Source organism: Gigantopelta aegis, chromosome 4, assembly GCF_016097555.1.
Source record: "Gigantopelta aegis isolate Gae_Host chromosome 4, Gae_host_genome, whole genome shotgun sequence".
Lineage (NCBI taxonomy): Eukaryota > Metazoa > Mollusca > Gastropoda > Neomphalida > Peltospiridae > Gigantopelta > Gigantopelta aegis.
In genome coordinates, this window is record NC_054702.1 from 43478077 (window position 1) to 43496493 (window position 18417).

General features: G+C 36.0%; 2 protein-coding genes across 4 annotated transcripts in view; one reads left to right on the forward strand and one right to left on the reverse strand.

The window, feature by feature from the left end:
- LOC121370587 (cytochrome b-245 heavy chain-like) overlaps positions 1-15631 on the reverse strand; it is a 28235-nt gene extending 12604 nt beyond the window's left edge. The window contains exons 1-7 of one of the 2 annotated variants that reach the window (XM_041495907.1): positions 15574-15631; positions 12007-12102; positions 11011-11121; positions 8947-9031; positions 7750-7880; positions 2471-2571; positions 253-333 (exon numbers count right to left, since the gene is read on the reverse strand). In XM_041495907.1, the coding sequence (XP_041351841.1) occupies positions 253-333; positions 2471-2571; positions 7750-7880; positions 8947-9031; positions 11011-11070 (458 nt within the window). In that variant the 5' untranslated portion in view covers positions 11071-11121; positions 12007-12102; positions 15574-15631. Of the gene's footprint in view, positions 1-252; positions 334-2470; positions 2572-7749; positions 7881-8946; positions 9032-11010; positions 11122-12006; positions 12103-15274; positions 15424-15573 lie in introns of those variants that run through there. The other variant, XM_041495906.1, reaches the window with a different exon arrangement.
- An 86-nt stretch (positions 15632-15717) lies between these two features.
- Positions 15718-18417, forward strand: part of LOC121370586 (ribosomal oxygenase 1-like) — a 37360-nt gene continuing 34660 nt past the window's right edge. For both annotated transcript variants that reach the window (XM_041495904.1, XM_041495905.1), the window contains exon 1: positions 15718-15913. The gene's annotated coding sequence lies outside the window, so the exon portion shown is untranslated. The remainder of the gene's footprint in view (positions 15914-18417) is intronic.

Sequence of the window (18417 nt, forward strand, 5' to 3'; positions counted from 1 at the left end):
TTAGCTCTACAATTTAAATCTGCATTTTTTACTGCATAGACGCGTAACCTGAGTTAGAAACCTGTATGTAAACAGGCTTTATATTTTCACATCATTCTTCGTGAGGTGATAAAGTAGGTCAGCTGCTGCATGACTCCATATTTAATGTATTAGCAATACAAACAGCATACTGTGACACACTTAAAGGTCTATGAATTTTATTTGTATAATTCTATTTTAATTTAAAAAATGAAATAATGCAATAAAACTTACTGCACTCCATGGACAATAATAGCTAAATAAAATAAAACAAACAGCTGGTGGGTGAACCAGAAGACTTCAAAATATGACCGCCTGTCAAAAAATAAAAATATAGAATTGTTATGCACCATATTGTAAAAATATAGTCAGATCAGAATATTGGGTATAAATTCGGAAATATTAGGTGTATTTTTAATTTTGAACTTGTCACTTAAAACTAATAACTAGTATGCATTTTAAAAGTGTATTTTGTTTCAGTATTTGAAACAACAAAAAAAGCTGTAGTTTTCTTATCATTTACACAAATCCATGCTTTGTGAATATGAGCTCACATGACCAATCTATTTTGACACACACATCCCCCAAAATCATAAGCTAAAAGGATTTGTATTTTCACATACTGTTTATTCATTACTTCTTTGTGTTTTGTATAAATTAGCAGTAAAAAAAATAAAAAAATTGATCAGTAAAGAATTAAATGGATTATGATAAGAAATGCTTTTGAGTAGCTGATAATGATGTCTTAGCTTAACCGGTCTCAGTGGTGTCTTGGTTAAACCATCGGACATAAGGCTGGTTGGTACTGGGTTCGCAGCCTGGTACCAACTCCCACCGAGAGTGAGTTTTAATGGCTCAATGGGTAAGTGTAAGACCACTACACCCTCTTCTCTCTCACTAACCACTAACTAACCCAATGTCCTGGATAGACAACACAGATAACTGAGGTGTGTGTGCCCAGGACAGCATGCTTGAACCTTAATTTGATATAAGTATGAAAATATATTGAAATGAAATGTGTTGGCTTAGTAAAATATATTATGTCCTCTTACTTTCACTATAATTTTAGATTGAATGGTTATTTGGTTTTTAGATAAAAATTCAAATGTACTACTTTTCAAAAATATAATTATTTTTGTTGTTGTTGTTGTTGTCTTGACCAAAACAGGCTGGGTTTTTTTTGTTTTAAAACTAATTTTCTTAGCAATCTACAATGTGATCAAATTACAATTATTCTGATATTATTGAATGAAACACACCAAGCTGGTTGATCAGTTGAAAGATTTATCACAAATAAATATAGGAAGAGCTAAACCACTTGATGATCCTATAAAAGCATTTCGTGTTAGAAACAATGTTTTGTGTCTCACACACATCCATTTTAAATCAAACATTCTTACATAGAAACCAATAATTAAAAAAAAAAAAGTGATAAGTCTGAATGGGTTAATATTGGTTAAAAATGTTCACTCTTAATTCAATCAATGCGTTTTAATATGTATCGCTGCTATAAAAAATAAATAAAAAAACTACAGTACTGTGGTTGCAAAGTTGTTGTTTTTGTTTCATTAAAAAAATTATATATTTGCTGCTAATGTTGAAAATTGACTTTGTACTTTGTTTTTTGGGGGGGTTTTAAAACAATATTTATTAACATTTAACGTTTGGGATTGACCAACAGGCGATGCCTATATTAAGGTCTCTCCCTACATTTTACAAATACAATTTTTACAAAACATAGCAGACAAAACAATAGTTGTGAGAAAAACAATCACACAAAACGCATGAGAAACCAGAGGACAGACAGACAGAAAGAGAGAGAGAGACAGAGAGAGAGAGAATTAATGAATGAGAATTGTCAGATAATGTCAAAGTGTTTGCTTGCAACAATAAACTGTTGAACCATTTTAAACATGTCAACGTTTTCTTGGTCATCAAAATTTGGATTTCCAAGTAAAAGCACTTTGTAATTTAAATTTGAGTAAGCAAATAGAAATTGAGCACGTTGTCTGTCATAGTTTGGGCAATGGAGTAAGAAATGTTCAGAATTCTCAATAGGATGGCCACAGGCACAGATTGGAGTATCCGATATAAAACGTGTAAATTTGTGTCCATTTAGGTCGCTAATATTTAGACGAAGATGACAGTGTAATATCTCTGGTCTTCTCTCACACGTGTAAAATAAAATGGAGTTTTAGTTTTGTTTGCATATAAGTGTTTTTTAAAGCAACTTATGGATAAAGAATTTCTAGTATTTATTGGTAGTTTGTTCCATAATTTAACTCCTGAAGGGAAGAACGAATTAGAAAATAGTTTTGTTCGGCTTCTAAATCCCTGCAAGTGATCAGCATCATACTATGTTTGTTGAATAGACCTATCCAATTTAAGACTTAGGTGGACGTGAAACATATAATGAATAAAGAACAGCCAAATTGGTACTACTGTACAATACCTGATGATATCTGTTGAAGATGACACTATCAGTATTAAAGCCAGAGTGGCCACAACACCAGAAATACCAGCAACCGTCTTGAACAGTTCACGGGTTGTATCCTGAAGTGAAAATCATTCCAAAACACAATATTATAATTCACCCAGTTTTTAACAGTTCATGAGTTGTATCCTGAAGTGAAATACATTCCAAAAAACAACACAATATCATAATTCACTCAGTTGTTAACAGTTACTTTTGTTCATAATCACATTACAAACATTATTTTATTTAAAGTAATACTATTATTGTCATGGAAAACATATACTGAGAGAAACAAGTAAGGGAACACTGGGTATTGTAGAATAAATTTAATATGACTATGTATAATTGTATAATACAAAGATGTAATGTGTTACTGAATGCCAGTAAAATGGGATCAAGTGTTAACTTCCTGTTACAATGGATGAGGCTATTGATTATATTTACTTCCTGCTGTCAGTCTTTCTGTGATCTCTTATTTCTTTCTATCAGTATACAAGTTGGGTTTTTTTGTTTAACAACACAACTAGAGCACATTGATTTATTAATCATCAGCTATTGGATGTCACATTTGTATAGTCTTAGAGAGGAAACCTGCTACATTTTTCCATTAGTAGCAAGGGATCCCACTGACAGGATACCACAGTCTTTGATATACAAGTCATGGTGCACTGGCTGGAACGAGAAATAGCTCTATGAGCCTACTGACAGGATACCACAGTCTTCGATATACAAGTCATGGTGCACTGGCTGGAACGAGAAACAGCCCTATGAGCCCACTGACAGGATACCACAGTCTTTGATATACAAGTCATGGTGCACTGGCTGGAACGAGAAATAGCCCTATGAGCCCACTGACAGGATACCACAGTCTTTGATATACAAGTCATGGTGCACTGGCTGGAACGAGAAATAGCCCTATGAGCCCACTGACAGGATACCACAGTCTTTGATATACAAGTCATGGTGCACTGGCTGGAACGAGAAATAGCCCAATGAGCCCACTGACAGGATACCACAGTCTTTGATATACAAGTCATGGTGCACTGGCTGGAACGAGAAATAGCCCTATGAGCCCACTGACAGGATACCACAGTCTTTGATATACAAGTCATGGTGCACTGGCTGGAACGAGAAATAGCCCTATGAGCCCACTGACAGGATACCACAGTCTTTGATATACAAGTCATGGTGCACTGGCTGGAACGAGAAATAGCCCTATGAGCCCACTGACAGGATACCACAGTCTTTGATATACAAGTCATGGTGCACTGGCTGGAACGAGAAATAGCCCAATGAGCCCACTGACAGGATACCACAGTCTTCGATATACAAGTCATGGTGCACTGGCTGGAACGAGAAATAGCCCTATGAGCCCACTGACAGGATACCACAGTCTTTGATATACAAGTCATGGTGCACTGGCTGGAACGAGAAATAGCCCAATGAGCCCACTGACAGGATACCACAGTCTTTGATATACAAGTCATGGTGCACTGGCTGGAACGAGAAATAGCCCAATGAGCCCACTGACAGGATACCACAGTCTTTGATATACAAGTCATGGTGCACTGGCTGGAACGAGAAATAGCCCTATGAGCCCACTGACAGGATACCACAGTCTTTGATATACAAGTCATGGTGCACTGGCTGGAACGAGAAATAGCCCAATGAGCCCACTGACAGGATACCACAGTCTTTGATATACAAGTCATGGTGCACTGGCTGGAACGAGAAATAGCCCAATGAGCCCACTGACAGGATACCACAGTCTTTGATATACAAGTCATGGTGCACTGGCTGGAACGAGAAATAGCCCTATGAGCCCACTGACAGGATACCACAGTCTTTGATATACAAGTCATGGTGCACTGGCTGGAACGAGAAATAGCCCTATGAGCCCACTGACATGGATACCACAGTCTTTGATATACAAGTCATGGTGCACTGGCTGGAACGAGAAATAGCCCTATGAGCCCACTGACATGGATACCACAGTCTTTGATATACAAGTCATGGGGCACTGGCTGGAATGAGAAATAGCCCTATGAGCCCACTGACATGGATACCACAGTCTTTGATATACAAGTCATGGTGCACTGGCTGGAACGAGAAATAGCCCTATGAGCCCACTGACATGGATACCACAGTCTTTGATATACAAGTCATGGGGCACTGGCTGGAACGAGAAATAGCCCTATGAGCCCACTGACATGGATACCACAGTCTTTGATATACAAGTCATGGTGCACTGGCTGGAACGAGAAATAGCCCAATGAGCCCACTGACAGGATACCACAGTCTTTGATATACAAGTCATGGTGCACTGGCTGGAACGAGAAATAGCCCTATGAGCCCACTGACAGGATACCACAGTCTTTGATATACAAGTCATGGTGCACTGGCTGGAACGAGAAATAGCCCAATGAGCCCACTGACATGGATCGATTCCAGACTGACTGCGCATCAAGTGAGTGCTTCACCACTGAGCTAAGTCCTGCCAGTGTTTGAAGTAAGCACTTATCCGTTTGTCCTGACAAGTGATAATCTACTGGGACACGCAGAATGAACTTTAGTGGTTGTCCAGTGGACAAGTAAAAAGTTATAATGCTGTTTCATTTTGAGCAATCAAAAACATTGTCCTTGCTCTTGAATAAAACTAACAACTTATTTGAACAAGTAAAAATATTGATGGACAAGTAGATTTGTAGATGTACTTGTCCGGTGGACTAGTGAAAAATTCTGCTTATTTCTATCACTGACCGCCCCTACCAGCATACAAAGACTACCACTAATCAGATTTGCAAATTTACTTTTGACTAATGTTTCACGTGTTTCTTATTATGATTTTATCCAGTGTAGAGTAGAAAAAAAGCTAGTTTAAAGCTGGAATGTTTGATGCATCTAACATACTGTAAATCAGGAAATATTAGCGAGCATAAAATGTTAGCTAAATTAGCGAGGTCATACAAGACACTAATATTTCATAACACTAAGTTTAAAAAGACATACATCGGACGGTTTCAAAAAACTTTTGTGCAATTGTTTTGTCTGTGATTAACTGAACAATGGTTACATGCTATTGATTAAATCAAAATCATAGCAAACAACAGTAGTTAGTTAGCATACACATGACTGCAATTTTCTACTAAATTCAAGATGTCTGTACGCTGCATAACGTCAAGATTTGTCAAAAACATTATTAAAACTTAAGCTTATTATTTTTTTACTTTCTGATATGATGACCTTGTGAAAGATCTATGTCACTAATATGTCACTTATTTGGATTTTGCTAAATTTTAAGATCGCTAATATTTTATGACTTGCAGTATATAGTAATTGTGTTACTTTATCTAGTGCCAAAGAAATAACTCACTCAGTTGTCAGAAGGACATAGGGGAAATATGATAATGGTGGATTATGGGTAACAGATCTATTCTGTGATTATACCAACACGCTACCAGAAACAATCATTTACATTAAATCCAGAAGGCTGTATAGATCCTACTGACACACAAAAAAAAGGAATGTGCTCTACCAGTGTCTTTAACTTAACTAAATTGCATAATCAAATATACTAAAACGCAAAAGAAACGCAGGTCCTGAAAATGCGAAAGAATTGCACTTTGTAAAGCAGTATCTTTGGTGGAATTGAACCTCAACTGTGTTAAAGGACATGGCACACACCCACACCGCAGTCCCACCTGCGTGTCAATTTCATTACCTGTGTGACGTCACGAATTCTCAAAACACGTTGTTTGCACGTGCTGGATCATCCGTATCATGAATCCAGTGCAAACACACTCATTGAAATGCTTATAAAGCCTACACACCTGGATTTAATCGCATAAATTCAATTTGAGTAGTGACAGACAACAGAATCACATTTTAAAAATGCCGCGACTGACGCAACTCCAGCGAGGGATGGCCATCGGGATGTTGCAAGCCGGACAGACCCGTACTGCTGTAGCCAGACAATTGGGATGTCATGTTTCGACAATCGCACGCCTTTCTCAACGTCACCAAATCACTGGATCTGTGAACGATCGACCACGCACCGGCCGCCCGAGGGTGACAACCGCAGCCCTAGACCGGTACATCCGGGTGACCCACCTTAGGAATCGGATGCTGCCAGCAGCTAACACCGCTCACCAGGTGCGTGGTCCACGTGGTCCAGTGTCCGCCGATACCGTCCGACGCCGTCTGAGGGCAGCAGGACTCCGTAACCGCCATCCTTATGTGGGACCAATATTGACCCCTCGGCACCGCCAACAACGTCAACAGTGGGCGCAACAACATCAAAGATGGCGACGTGGCCAGTGGCAACAAGTTCTGTTTACCGATGACAGCCGTTACAATGTTTCCAACGCTGATGGCCGAATCCGAGTATGGCGACGTCGACATGAACGTTACTCCGACTGCTGCGTTCTGCAGGCCGACCGATGGGGCGGGGGTAGTGTGATGGTGTGGGGTGGGTTCTCATTCAACCACAGAACACAACTTCATGTGTTCAGACAACGCGTTAATGCCGCCGTTTACCAAAATGACGTCATCAACAATCACGTCGTTCCCTTCTTTGCCGCTCACCCACGTGTGCGCTTGCTGCAGCAAGACAATGCCAGGCCGCACACTGCCAGGGCAACACAGGCGTTGCTGGCTCAGCACAACATCCCAACGTTGCCGTGGCCAGCCTTATCACCGGACATGGCGCCTATCGAACACGTCTGGGATGAAATCGGACGTCGCCTTCAGGCTCGCGGACAACCTCAGAATATGCAGGCGCTGGAGGCAGCATTGGTCCATGAATGGAACTCACTCCCTCAGGCATTCTTTCAACGGCTTGTCAACTCAATGAGGAGACGTTGCACTGCCTGTTTGAATGCCCAGGGTGGTCACACGCGATACTGACTTTGACAATGCTACAGGTCGTCTCTTTCACATTTTTAACATGGACCCCCACCCTACTTTATGACATGAAACAATAGCCAAAAAGGAATTCAATCAAAAATTTCCAACACCAATGTGTGCCGAATTGGTGTAGCTCCAAAATAAATGTTGAAATCTTCATTTCGTTTTGTTTTTTTAATATTTTATATCCAATTTAATGAGAACCTGCGTTTCTTTTGCGTTTTAGTATAGGATAGAATAGGTGTTTAACGACACCCCAGCATAAAAAAAATACATTGACTATTGGGTGTCAAACTATGGTAAATGCAAAAATAAAAAAATAAACAAACTGAAGTCGATCAATGACTTACAGTGTTGGTGTCTCTGATTGGGTTGACATTCGGTGTGGTTGGAAGGTTGCTGATTGCCTGAGCTGACTTCGAACCATGATATGCTGCCAGAAGCCGCTCAAAGTCGAAGCAGTGAGCCACAATATGTATAGCTGTAATTGAAAATGTTAACAAACATAAGTACAGTGGTACAGCTATATGCCTGTCAGGAATTATATTAGGTCAAAATAGTTCCTTTTCATGTGTGTGTGTTTGTGTGTGTGTGTGTGTATGTATGTATGTATGTGTGTGTGTTTGTGTGTGTGTGTGTGTGTTTGTGTATTGCTCCATGTGTGTGTGTATGTATATGTGTGTGTGTATGTATATGTGTGTGTGTGTGTGTGTGTTGCTCTGTGTGTGTGTATGTATATGTGTGTGTGTGTGTGTGTGTGCGTGTTCTTTTCTATTTAAGTAATGACACTTCATTACATTATTCATTCAGTGGGTTTTATACACAGTCAAACTTTTGTCAACAATTTGTTTGGCTTGACATAAAGACTATAAACTAAGTCTCATTGAGACTTAGTTTGTGAGAAACTGATCTAAACATGAAACTTTAACGTTAAACTTTAATGCAGAAGCAGACAATGTCGCCACTGCCACCTATATCTTGCCTCTTTACTTCATAACAGCCAGACGAAAAGAAAAAGTGTTTTGAAAAAAACAAATGTCAAACTGTAACAGTACATGATAAAGCTATATATAACATTTCAACTCAATATCTTGAGGCACTGTGTGGGGTGTGGGGTGTGGGAGGAATCCAGAAAACTATATGTGGGATAGACATTTCCAGACATACATGTGCTAAATAATCATTACAGACTACAATATGTGAATACCTGTAGTGATTTCCCTAGAAATTAGCCAAGGCATGGTAGACCAAACACTTTTGGGGCATTCTCACCATTTTCAGGGCACTTGTTTTTCATTAAAAATACACAAAAATTTATTGAAATAAACATTAATGTAATTTATGTGCTTGCTTTAATAAATGAATGGCAAAAGATATAAAAGGCATATTTTATTAATTAATAATACCTTTTTGGGTGTTTTATAAAGGCAATTTTAGAATTAATTATTGAAAAAGGCTTGTTTAATCTCAGGGCAGCATGGCACTGATTAAGGCAAGATGGTGCTAGACTATTGAGACATGGTGCTGAACCATGCTAAAACACTAACCTGTATGTAAACAGATCATGTAGGCAATATATCTGTGGAATGTTAAATTCTTGTCCAACTGTCGGCTGGCAGTATGAGAACACCTCTGAAAACAGACAGGTACAACAATATCAGCTACTTAAAGAGACATTCCTGAGTTTGCTGCATTGTAAGATGTTTCCGACTAATAAAATATTTCTACTATTAAACTTGCATATTAATTATATATTCTTGTTTAGAATATCAGTGTCTGTATATTCAATGTGTTTCTGGTCTTCTTAATATTTGTAAGAAGCCCAAACTGGGTTTTGTCTTCAAGTAATTTCGTACGTTTCAAAATTACATCACGCGGTGAACAGTTGGTCATGGTTTTATTACCAATGTTGCTCATTCGTTTTTTATTCTCAATTTTAAGACAAAATTTTCTATATGAACATGAAAAATCAGCATTTTTAAAACATGTTCATATTTAATATGTATCTGTACTTTGTCAGGTTAATTTGATTAAAGAACCAGGCTCAAGGACATTAAATTTATTAATAAACAGCATGAAAGAAAAATACATATTATTAAAAATCAAAAACGAAATACCATCCCAATTATTAGTATTAATAGTGACTTTTTGTAAAATGACTCAGCAAACAATATTGCTCAGTTAAATGTTTTAGTGTAGACCATCCATAATATGGCAGTTGGTATTAATAGGTAAATTTAGTGACTACAGGCATATCTCATGACAAATGGTACATTAATGGAAGAGGAATAACACATTATATTAAAGACCAAGAGATAACACATTCCACAGGGTTGTTTTGGGTTTTTTTTTATGGACAGATTTTGGTTGAGTTTTGATCATGCAAAAGTGGGTAATTTAATTGCCAGTCCTTCTATCAGCAAATGCCTCTTGCCATGATACAGGATCACATGACCAGGCCCTAATCATGAACTGAAAAAGTAGAAGTGACTTCTCCCTTCCCAGTGAAGTGAATAGGCCTATATTTCGTAACGTTTCACCATGTTCCACTTTCATTTGGTAAAATTCTCAATTAAACACTTGGTTCTAATCCTATATTTTGATATAAAATATTACAACTTCTGGTAATAAAATTTAAACAAAACAATTGTATGTTTCATTAAAAATGTGATATTATTAAGTGGTTGATAATGTGTTTTATGTTAAAAAGAAAGTAATAATTAGTATTTTCTGGTATTGCTGAAGTTAATTTGGCCGAGAATTAACAATGCTTGACTGGTCACTGCAAAACTGCACGACATGCATTGATGTACAGTCTGGCGCCAAAGTAAAAACACGGACCGACAAGGTGCCAAGTTATCTATGACACTAAACAAGTTGTGGTCTTGACGTCTGTTGTGTGATTTTGTTTTTGAAATCAGATTATGTCTAAAATATTACGACTTCGACTTCTCATTACTGCAAATAATTTGGTGGCTTTCGGTGAAGAAAATGTTCATTTCGCTGGCTAGATTAGGGCCTGCATGACCCAGCTTTTGTAGGTGAAAAACATTTGGCATGCCATGGGGAAAATATGATACTGGTACTTCATATTTCTTGTAAATGTAATACATAAATATCAAACAATGAATGATAAATATCATTCTTAATAAGCCGTGCTCTTTAAATAAATTACAATTCTTTATATGTGATAACTGTCACCTCTTACATGATGTCAAGTAGCACCAGTACATGTATATAGAATAATACAAAATACAGTTAGTTGAATTGTGCATTAACTTTTTTTTACAACCACATGTAAATACGATTACCAACTTTTACTGGTTAATAAAATTAGCTTTATTTTCTTGAACATTCTTACTTTTACAGCATTAAGACATAAAACAGTTATTTGTCAAGCTTCAGATTCTTCTGGCACTTGAAAAAAGCTAGACAAAGTACTGACTTTGTTACTGTTCTCTGACTGAGAATACATTTAGATGATAGAAACAGTCATATCTAAAAGACACTGGTCTCAACACAAAATGTTTACAATTTACTTTCCCAGGAACAGAACAATTTCAATGTGTCCACATCACTGGGTATATGTACACTGAAACAGAGATACTCACTGCACATGCTCCCCGGATAAAGGAGAGAAGATTGCGACATACAGGCAACAACAGCAGCATACAGTTGAGATTGAGGCAAGCTGCACTGGCCCTCGCCCAACAGAGAGCATCCTGAAAAATAAAGACCACATCTACTTTTTAATACATGTAACTGAACAATGACATCAATAATGGATTATTATTCTCATAAACGATATGATTTAGTTACGTGGTTGAGAAGTATGACATACGATTATATTTATAAATAAAAACTGCATGTTACACTTATTCTTAACAAATACTGGCACTGGTAAACAACTTATCATTCAAAATGATATTAGCAATTTTGTTAACACACCACTATATGACACATCATGTTTTCTTTGAGAATATTGTTCTAAATTTATATAAATATTACCTTCAATTTTGCATTCTTTTGAGACAACTTTATAAGATAATTTTCTGACTTTAATTTATCTTTAACTACATGTCAAGCACAGCAGAGCAGGGTGTGGGGGCTGGGAGGGCTAATAATTCTGAATAAAAAATATTATTGTTAGTAAATCTTAAGGCAGAGATGAATTTTACCTATAGAATGCAGGAAATTGCATTTCAGGACATCTAGTGTTCTAAATTTTATAGGGGAGTATACCCCCGAAACACCTACAAACTTTGCTTTGCACCCTCGATCTCAGTCAGCCCCTTAATGTCTACTTGCTTCTGCTATCCTATAATACCTCAGATACCATTTTATACTAATGAAATTGTAAAACATATGGCAGTCTACATTCATCAAACCATTTGTCATAAACTTGTTCCACAGCAAGTCAATAGCAGACATTAAAGTGTACAACAACTGTGCTAACATTAGATTTACATTTGTAAGATTCTTTAAAGAAATAATCATTAAAGTTTTATGGAAATAGAAAGGAAAGTTAACAGTTGCTTTGATAACCACAGTACAACAGTGGGTACCCAGCTGACTGCCACCTAAAGCATCACTAAAACGGAACTCACCCCCACTAACAACCGTAAGTAGAAGAAAGAGTCATTGTGCTTGTACTGAACAAATGTTCCAGCAAACAGTCCAATGTTGATGATTATCCATACTCCCTGTTAAATAAATTTAGAAAAAAACACATTTTATTTCTGAGTCAACTAACCAACTAATTAACTAACCAATTAACTAGCTTCTGCTACTACTACTAATAAAAACATGCATGCATACATATACATATGGTGAATGCCAGCTTAAACCCTGCATATATGACATATAACTATCTTTAAAAAACATTATCATACTGAAATGTTACAGATGGGACAATTGATGCAAAGAAAGAAATGTTTTATTTAACGACACACTCAACAAATTTTATTTATGGTTATATGGCATCTGACATATGGTTAAGGACCACACAGATATTGAGAGAGGAAACCCGCTGTCACCACTTCATGGGCTACTCTTTTCGATTAGCAGCAAGGGATTTTTTATATGCACCATCCCATAGACAGAATAGCACATGCCATACCCTTTGATGGACCAGTCATGGTGCACTGGCTGGAGCGAGAAATAGCCCAATGGGCCCACTGATGACAATTGATTCACTACATGGAACAATTTATTCAGTATCGCGTCACGATTTGCTAGACAAGTTTCAGTGATCACTACATAATTCTGTAACATTAAATACTAGTTGCCAATCAATTTTTCAACTGATGGCAAATGTTGCTAATTAAAATATTAAAAAGACAATGTTTCCTGCACTACTGAAGCAATATTTTTAAAATATGTAAAGCTACTTTAAATCTTCTGATGGTATTCTTGGCTGTTCCAACTTCCATGTCTTGGTAAAAACAAAATTCAGGAAGATATTAGCCCAAAAATTATTGTTCTGTCTGCAACAAGTCTTTCTCTTCTTTTTTTGTAGATAAATGCAAATATTATAAGTTTTAATTGTTTTTTCATGAAACATTTTACTTCTGAAAGTTGAATTATCTATAGTTCACATCTTAACTAACGAAAATGATGAAAGAAAAAAAATCACTCTGCATGGCACAAATACCACAGAACCGCTCACAAATTAAAGTCCTAACATTTTGTAAATAGTTTTGTGGGTGTAGAAACATTTTTTATGGACGTGAGATTTGACATCTTGAAAATAAAGTGATTTTGTAAACTATGAAAAACTATAATCTGTCCCATCCTCCTAAGGTTGACAACAATCACTCTTTGCGCCCTTGTTTTGAATTCGTACACAATAAATATAACATATCCAATGATAATTTGTTGATACAATATATTTGACAAAAGGTACTTTTTATTTCTTTCATCTTTTTAAACTTAAAGTTGATATTTTCTCTTCAGCTATTTTTTAATTTGAATCAGTATTCCAATGACGTCACTTTCCATCTCCTTAAAATAACAATAAACTGGGTACATGATGTTTTTGTTTTAATAATGTTGAACAAATTCTAATGCAAAATTGGTGTTGGAAATGTTTTTCTTTGAACATTACTAATCCACCTAAATGTGTTTGAAGAAAATCTTGTAATTATTTTGTGTCAACTATTTATGAAATACGGATTTCAAGTGAAATTACAATAAGATATGTTATATTTATTGTGTATGAAGCAGTGTTCTCACTGCCCCATTTAAGCAGGGCGGCCTGCCCCGCTATTGCATTTTGCCGCCCTCCTTTTACGTTCCCCGCCCTCCTTTATTTTCCAGCACCTATCTCCACTATTTCCAATTTTTTTTCCACACTCCCCCCACCCAATTTTTTTTTTTATTGTTGGGTGTTTTTGTTTTTTTTGGAAGGGTGTGGTGCTGCCCGGCCGCCCTCCTTTAATTTTCACCCAGCGAGAACACTGATGAAACCAAAACAAGGGTTTGAAAAGTGACTATCGTCAATCTTACAACAAAGGTTTTTGTATCGTCCGTGGACCAGTTTCAGTGAGTGTCCTATTTTGGTGGTTGCGTTGTTTTTGCGCAACAGCACGTACATTTGAAGATTTCTGACGTTAACTTTTGAATGGGGAAAGTAAACAAATGTCTGTCACATTCACAGAAATGTTCGTAAATATAAGGTTACAACAAGCAAAGAAAGCAAGATTGAACGTAACCCAATCATAAACATGGCACATTCCTTAATACTGGTACCTTTTTTCTATGATTTTCAAAGACTGTCATTTGAAAGAAAGCTTAATTTTAAAAACTATTTTTGTCCGTTTTCAGCTGTAATGCTATCTTGTTATTGAAGTCACATGATTGTCAAGGCGTCGGCTGGCAAAACTCTCTTTACAGATACTTGTCAAAAATATATAGTCCTTATATATTTTAAAATAAATATCTTTCTGGATTTCTGTTTATAAATAAATTTATTAAAACTCAAAATGCAGCTTATATTTTTTAACCCAACAATTTTACCATTATAACTATTCATTTCCTCAACTTATAACATGATTGCAAGACATCAGAATTGTTATATTCGGTTTTTTAAAATGTTGTCTGTTAACATTGGTTCTACTTCTAGAGGACTCCATTTTGTAATGTGTCTTAAAATATATTTTTAAAATTATTATAAGTACATGTTTTGTTGAACAACATACATGTTTTGATAAAACACTGAAAAGTTTTGTGTTGGAAAGTTTTGGCTGTAAGCTATACCACTAAACATTTTCACTGACCGGAACAGGTTACAATATTTACAGCTGATGCATGCTACAGTTTTTGATGCAAGTGCGGTGATCTTTGTTACATAGCGGCCAGTTTAGTGTTCATTTGAAGCATAGAAATACTAATAAAAAGGTAGCTATTTGAATAACAACTGTCTGTGTATAAATATTGATATGCTTCAGAACCGAATGAATATGCTCACCGAAACTGGTTCACCCATGATAAATAATTTCAGTTTGGTTTGTCATAAAGAAGAAAAGTAAAAGTGTTTTGGAAAGGGATGCGATTGATTCGTGCCCTGGACAATTCATCAAGCTATCTGAAAATACAGTGAACAAATTATTCGAACCCAGTGAATGAATCATCTGTGGTAGAATTGTCCTGAGGATGAACCGTCTAGAAAGCTTTGGAAATAAAAAAATTTTATATTTGTGTTTGAAATTTTAAAACTAATCTGCTCAGAAATAAATAACTTTTAGTAAATTCCAAAGTATAAAAAAGGCGTTCCCCATATGATCATGATGGCATAAACGTGAGTGGTCTGTAACTGTTTATGACCACTGGCTTTTATTTGGTCTGTAACTCAGTTATAATCTGGAGTACACTAACCAAGATCAACCACCTAGGTCCTTCATTTATAAGCCAATCCCCCATAGTAATAAGCCAAACAATACATAGAGCTCAAATGTAAAGGCACACAAGTTAAAATTTCTCCTTTGCTTCCGCATGCATGACGCAGTTACTTCCCCTGATGTAAAAATGTCTCGGTAGGTTTAGACATTTGGTTTAGGACATTTGGCATTATCGAGACTCACTACAACCGTGTCTAGCTAGGCATGTAATCTTTGTCTTCAGATAACAATTGTAATAACTGAATGTGTTTGTAATTTAAAATAAGGTTAATCTACCACAATGCATATAATTAAAAATCTTCAAACGGCTTCTGAACTATTTGTGCGTGTCAGACTTCCGGTGTATAAATGAAACCCAGAGCATATTACTGCGCGTCAGTCTACTCTAATCATTTCCGGGTCATTGAGGTCAAAATAGCCATGTGTGTTTGACTTCAAGAATGAATATTTATTTACTTTTATAAACAAAAATAGAAGAGTAATTGTTGTTTGTATGTTTCCTTACAAAAGAAGATAATTTTCTATACTATTACTTTGTTTATGCTATTGTGACATTGAATGATTTGGATTGAATTTAAAATTTAAATACCCCACCTGTAAACAGTGTTACGAGTGTGTAAGTGCAATTTGAATTTAAAATTTTATATTTATGATTTTTATTTTGTTTATAAAATTAGTTAATGTTTGGAGGTGGAAATGATACAGGGAAGGACTTTCCTTTGGCACTGTCACTAACCCTAACCCTAACTATTAATGATAAGTATTTTAACTATTTATAAGAATCATAGTCACTTTGTACCCAAGTCATATTGGGTACAGGCTAAAACGGAACCATGCCAAAACGGAACCAAACATGGCTAAAACGGCACCATATATAAATATATATAACTTAACTTATTTTTAATTTCAGGATTAGGGTTCAGAGCGATGAATAGCAGTTGGGGGGGGGGGGGGTGAATTCGGAAGTCTTTCCTGCCCCACTTTTCTATATATACCCCATCAAAAAATCCCTCTTTAGATCGATAACTAATGGGGGGAACGGGCGGTACACTTTCCGTCTTTCCATTTTAATGATGTAGACTGGCCACACTGTTTATGTAATGTTACTACTAATATTACGTATTAATAGATTATAACGTGATGTAAATACGTAAATTAAGAGTTCACAAGAGCTCTCCTCAGCAAGATTGGCGTCTGGCTCTTGTCAGAGGCAGCTCCCAATGGGAGCATGCTTGAACAGTTGTCTGATGGAAGCACGTAAATAAATTTACCTGACCTGAAGATTGTTTGTGCAACTATCAGAAGTGACACAAAAACATTTATTTTTTCTTTTAATAAATAACTTTTCATTTGAGTTAAGTTGTTTTGTTGGGGTTTTTTTGTCTTATTTACTATTCTTCAAATAAAATTCAATTATGGTGCCGTTTTAGCCATGGTAGGTTCCGTTTTAGCCATAAATTTCGGTGCCGTTTTAGCCAACGCAGGTTCCGTTTTGTCCAATTTGGTTCCGTTTTCGCTTGGTGCCGTTTTGGCACGGTTCCATTTTAGCTATAACCCGTCATATCGTACCATCCATTTCCGATGATTTCGTACCACCATGCTGCCTGGTTATTTCATAACCTAGTCATTTTGTACCTTGGTTATTTCGTACCATTGCAAAATGTCATTTCGTACCCCAGTCATTTCATATCAGTATATAGAAAATGAATCGACTATAGCATAAAAGAAGTGGGTTTTTTTTTGGTTTTTTAAACTTTATTTTGACAGTTTGAAAATCAGAACATGTTATTGTGCAGCATATCATTATTGATAGCCATAATACCTGTCAGTTGCTATTTCCATTTTACCTGAGAAGAGCCGTATATGGTATTTACTACTAACTGCCAACATCGATTTTGTGTAAAATGGATCCAGATAATTAGTCAAAAACAACATAATGGACCAACAAAATATTATTTATTTATTGGGTCTTCTTTTCAAACTTACTTATTTGCATCTTATTTGTTTAAAAAATAAACAAAAACAACCATTAAAACATTAACTACTCTACTGATTACCAACTTAACTAATTGCTATAATGTTTATACAAAGTGGCAATAATTTTTAGTCTTTTACTGATAAAATATCCCTTAAATTAATCAAAAATTTATAATTTTATGTTATTTTTGTTATAAATTGTTATGCCATGGTACGATAAGACTTTCAGTTATGGTACGAAATGACCAAGTTGTGAAATGACTAGGGTACGAAATGACTTTTTGCAATGGTACGAAATGACTTTTTGCAATGGTACAAAATGAACAGGGTACGAAACAACCAAATTAGGTACGAAACAACCAAATTAGGTACGAAACGACCAAATTAGGTACGAAATGACTATGGTACGAAATGACCATGGTACGAAGTGACTAGCAACCATTTATAAAGTTCTTTATATTTGACAGTGCCAAAGGAAAGTCCTACCTTAAAATAAAACTTGGCATATTCCTTTCTTATCATTTTGTAACAAATCTAATGAAATCGGGGAATCTACAAAGTCTGCCAAGATGACTGTTGGAGACTGATGATTTGCAAAAAGACGGCAAACTTGGAAACATCTTATTGATGTTACATTGTTCGCTCCTCAAAACAAACCAGTTCCATCAGTTGTCTTCTAAAGATGTTCCAATCTGGGGGGTTTCCCACTGGTATATCAATCCTTCACACTTGAGGTTCATGATCATGTTTTCATGTCAAAACTCACCATAATTTTATCTCAGAAGCATTTTTTATTGTACTTTCAGTGTTTGAAATTAGCACCTGACAACAGGTCCTAATCTAGAATTGAAAAAAGTAGAAGTGACTTCTCCTTTCCCAGAAGAAGGGGGTGGGACAGTGATAAAAATAGGTGAAATGAACATTTATCGGTACATTTCGTTATGTTCCATGTTCAATCGTAATATTTTGATACCAAATACTACTTCTGGTAATAATTTTTTTAAAGCAAAACAATTAAAATTAATATTTTCATTAAACCGCGATAGTATTAAATAAATGATAATTTATATGTTATGTTAAAATGAAAGTAATATTACTGAAATTAATCTGGCTGTGAACTAAACAATGCTTGACTGGTCACTG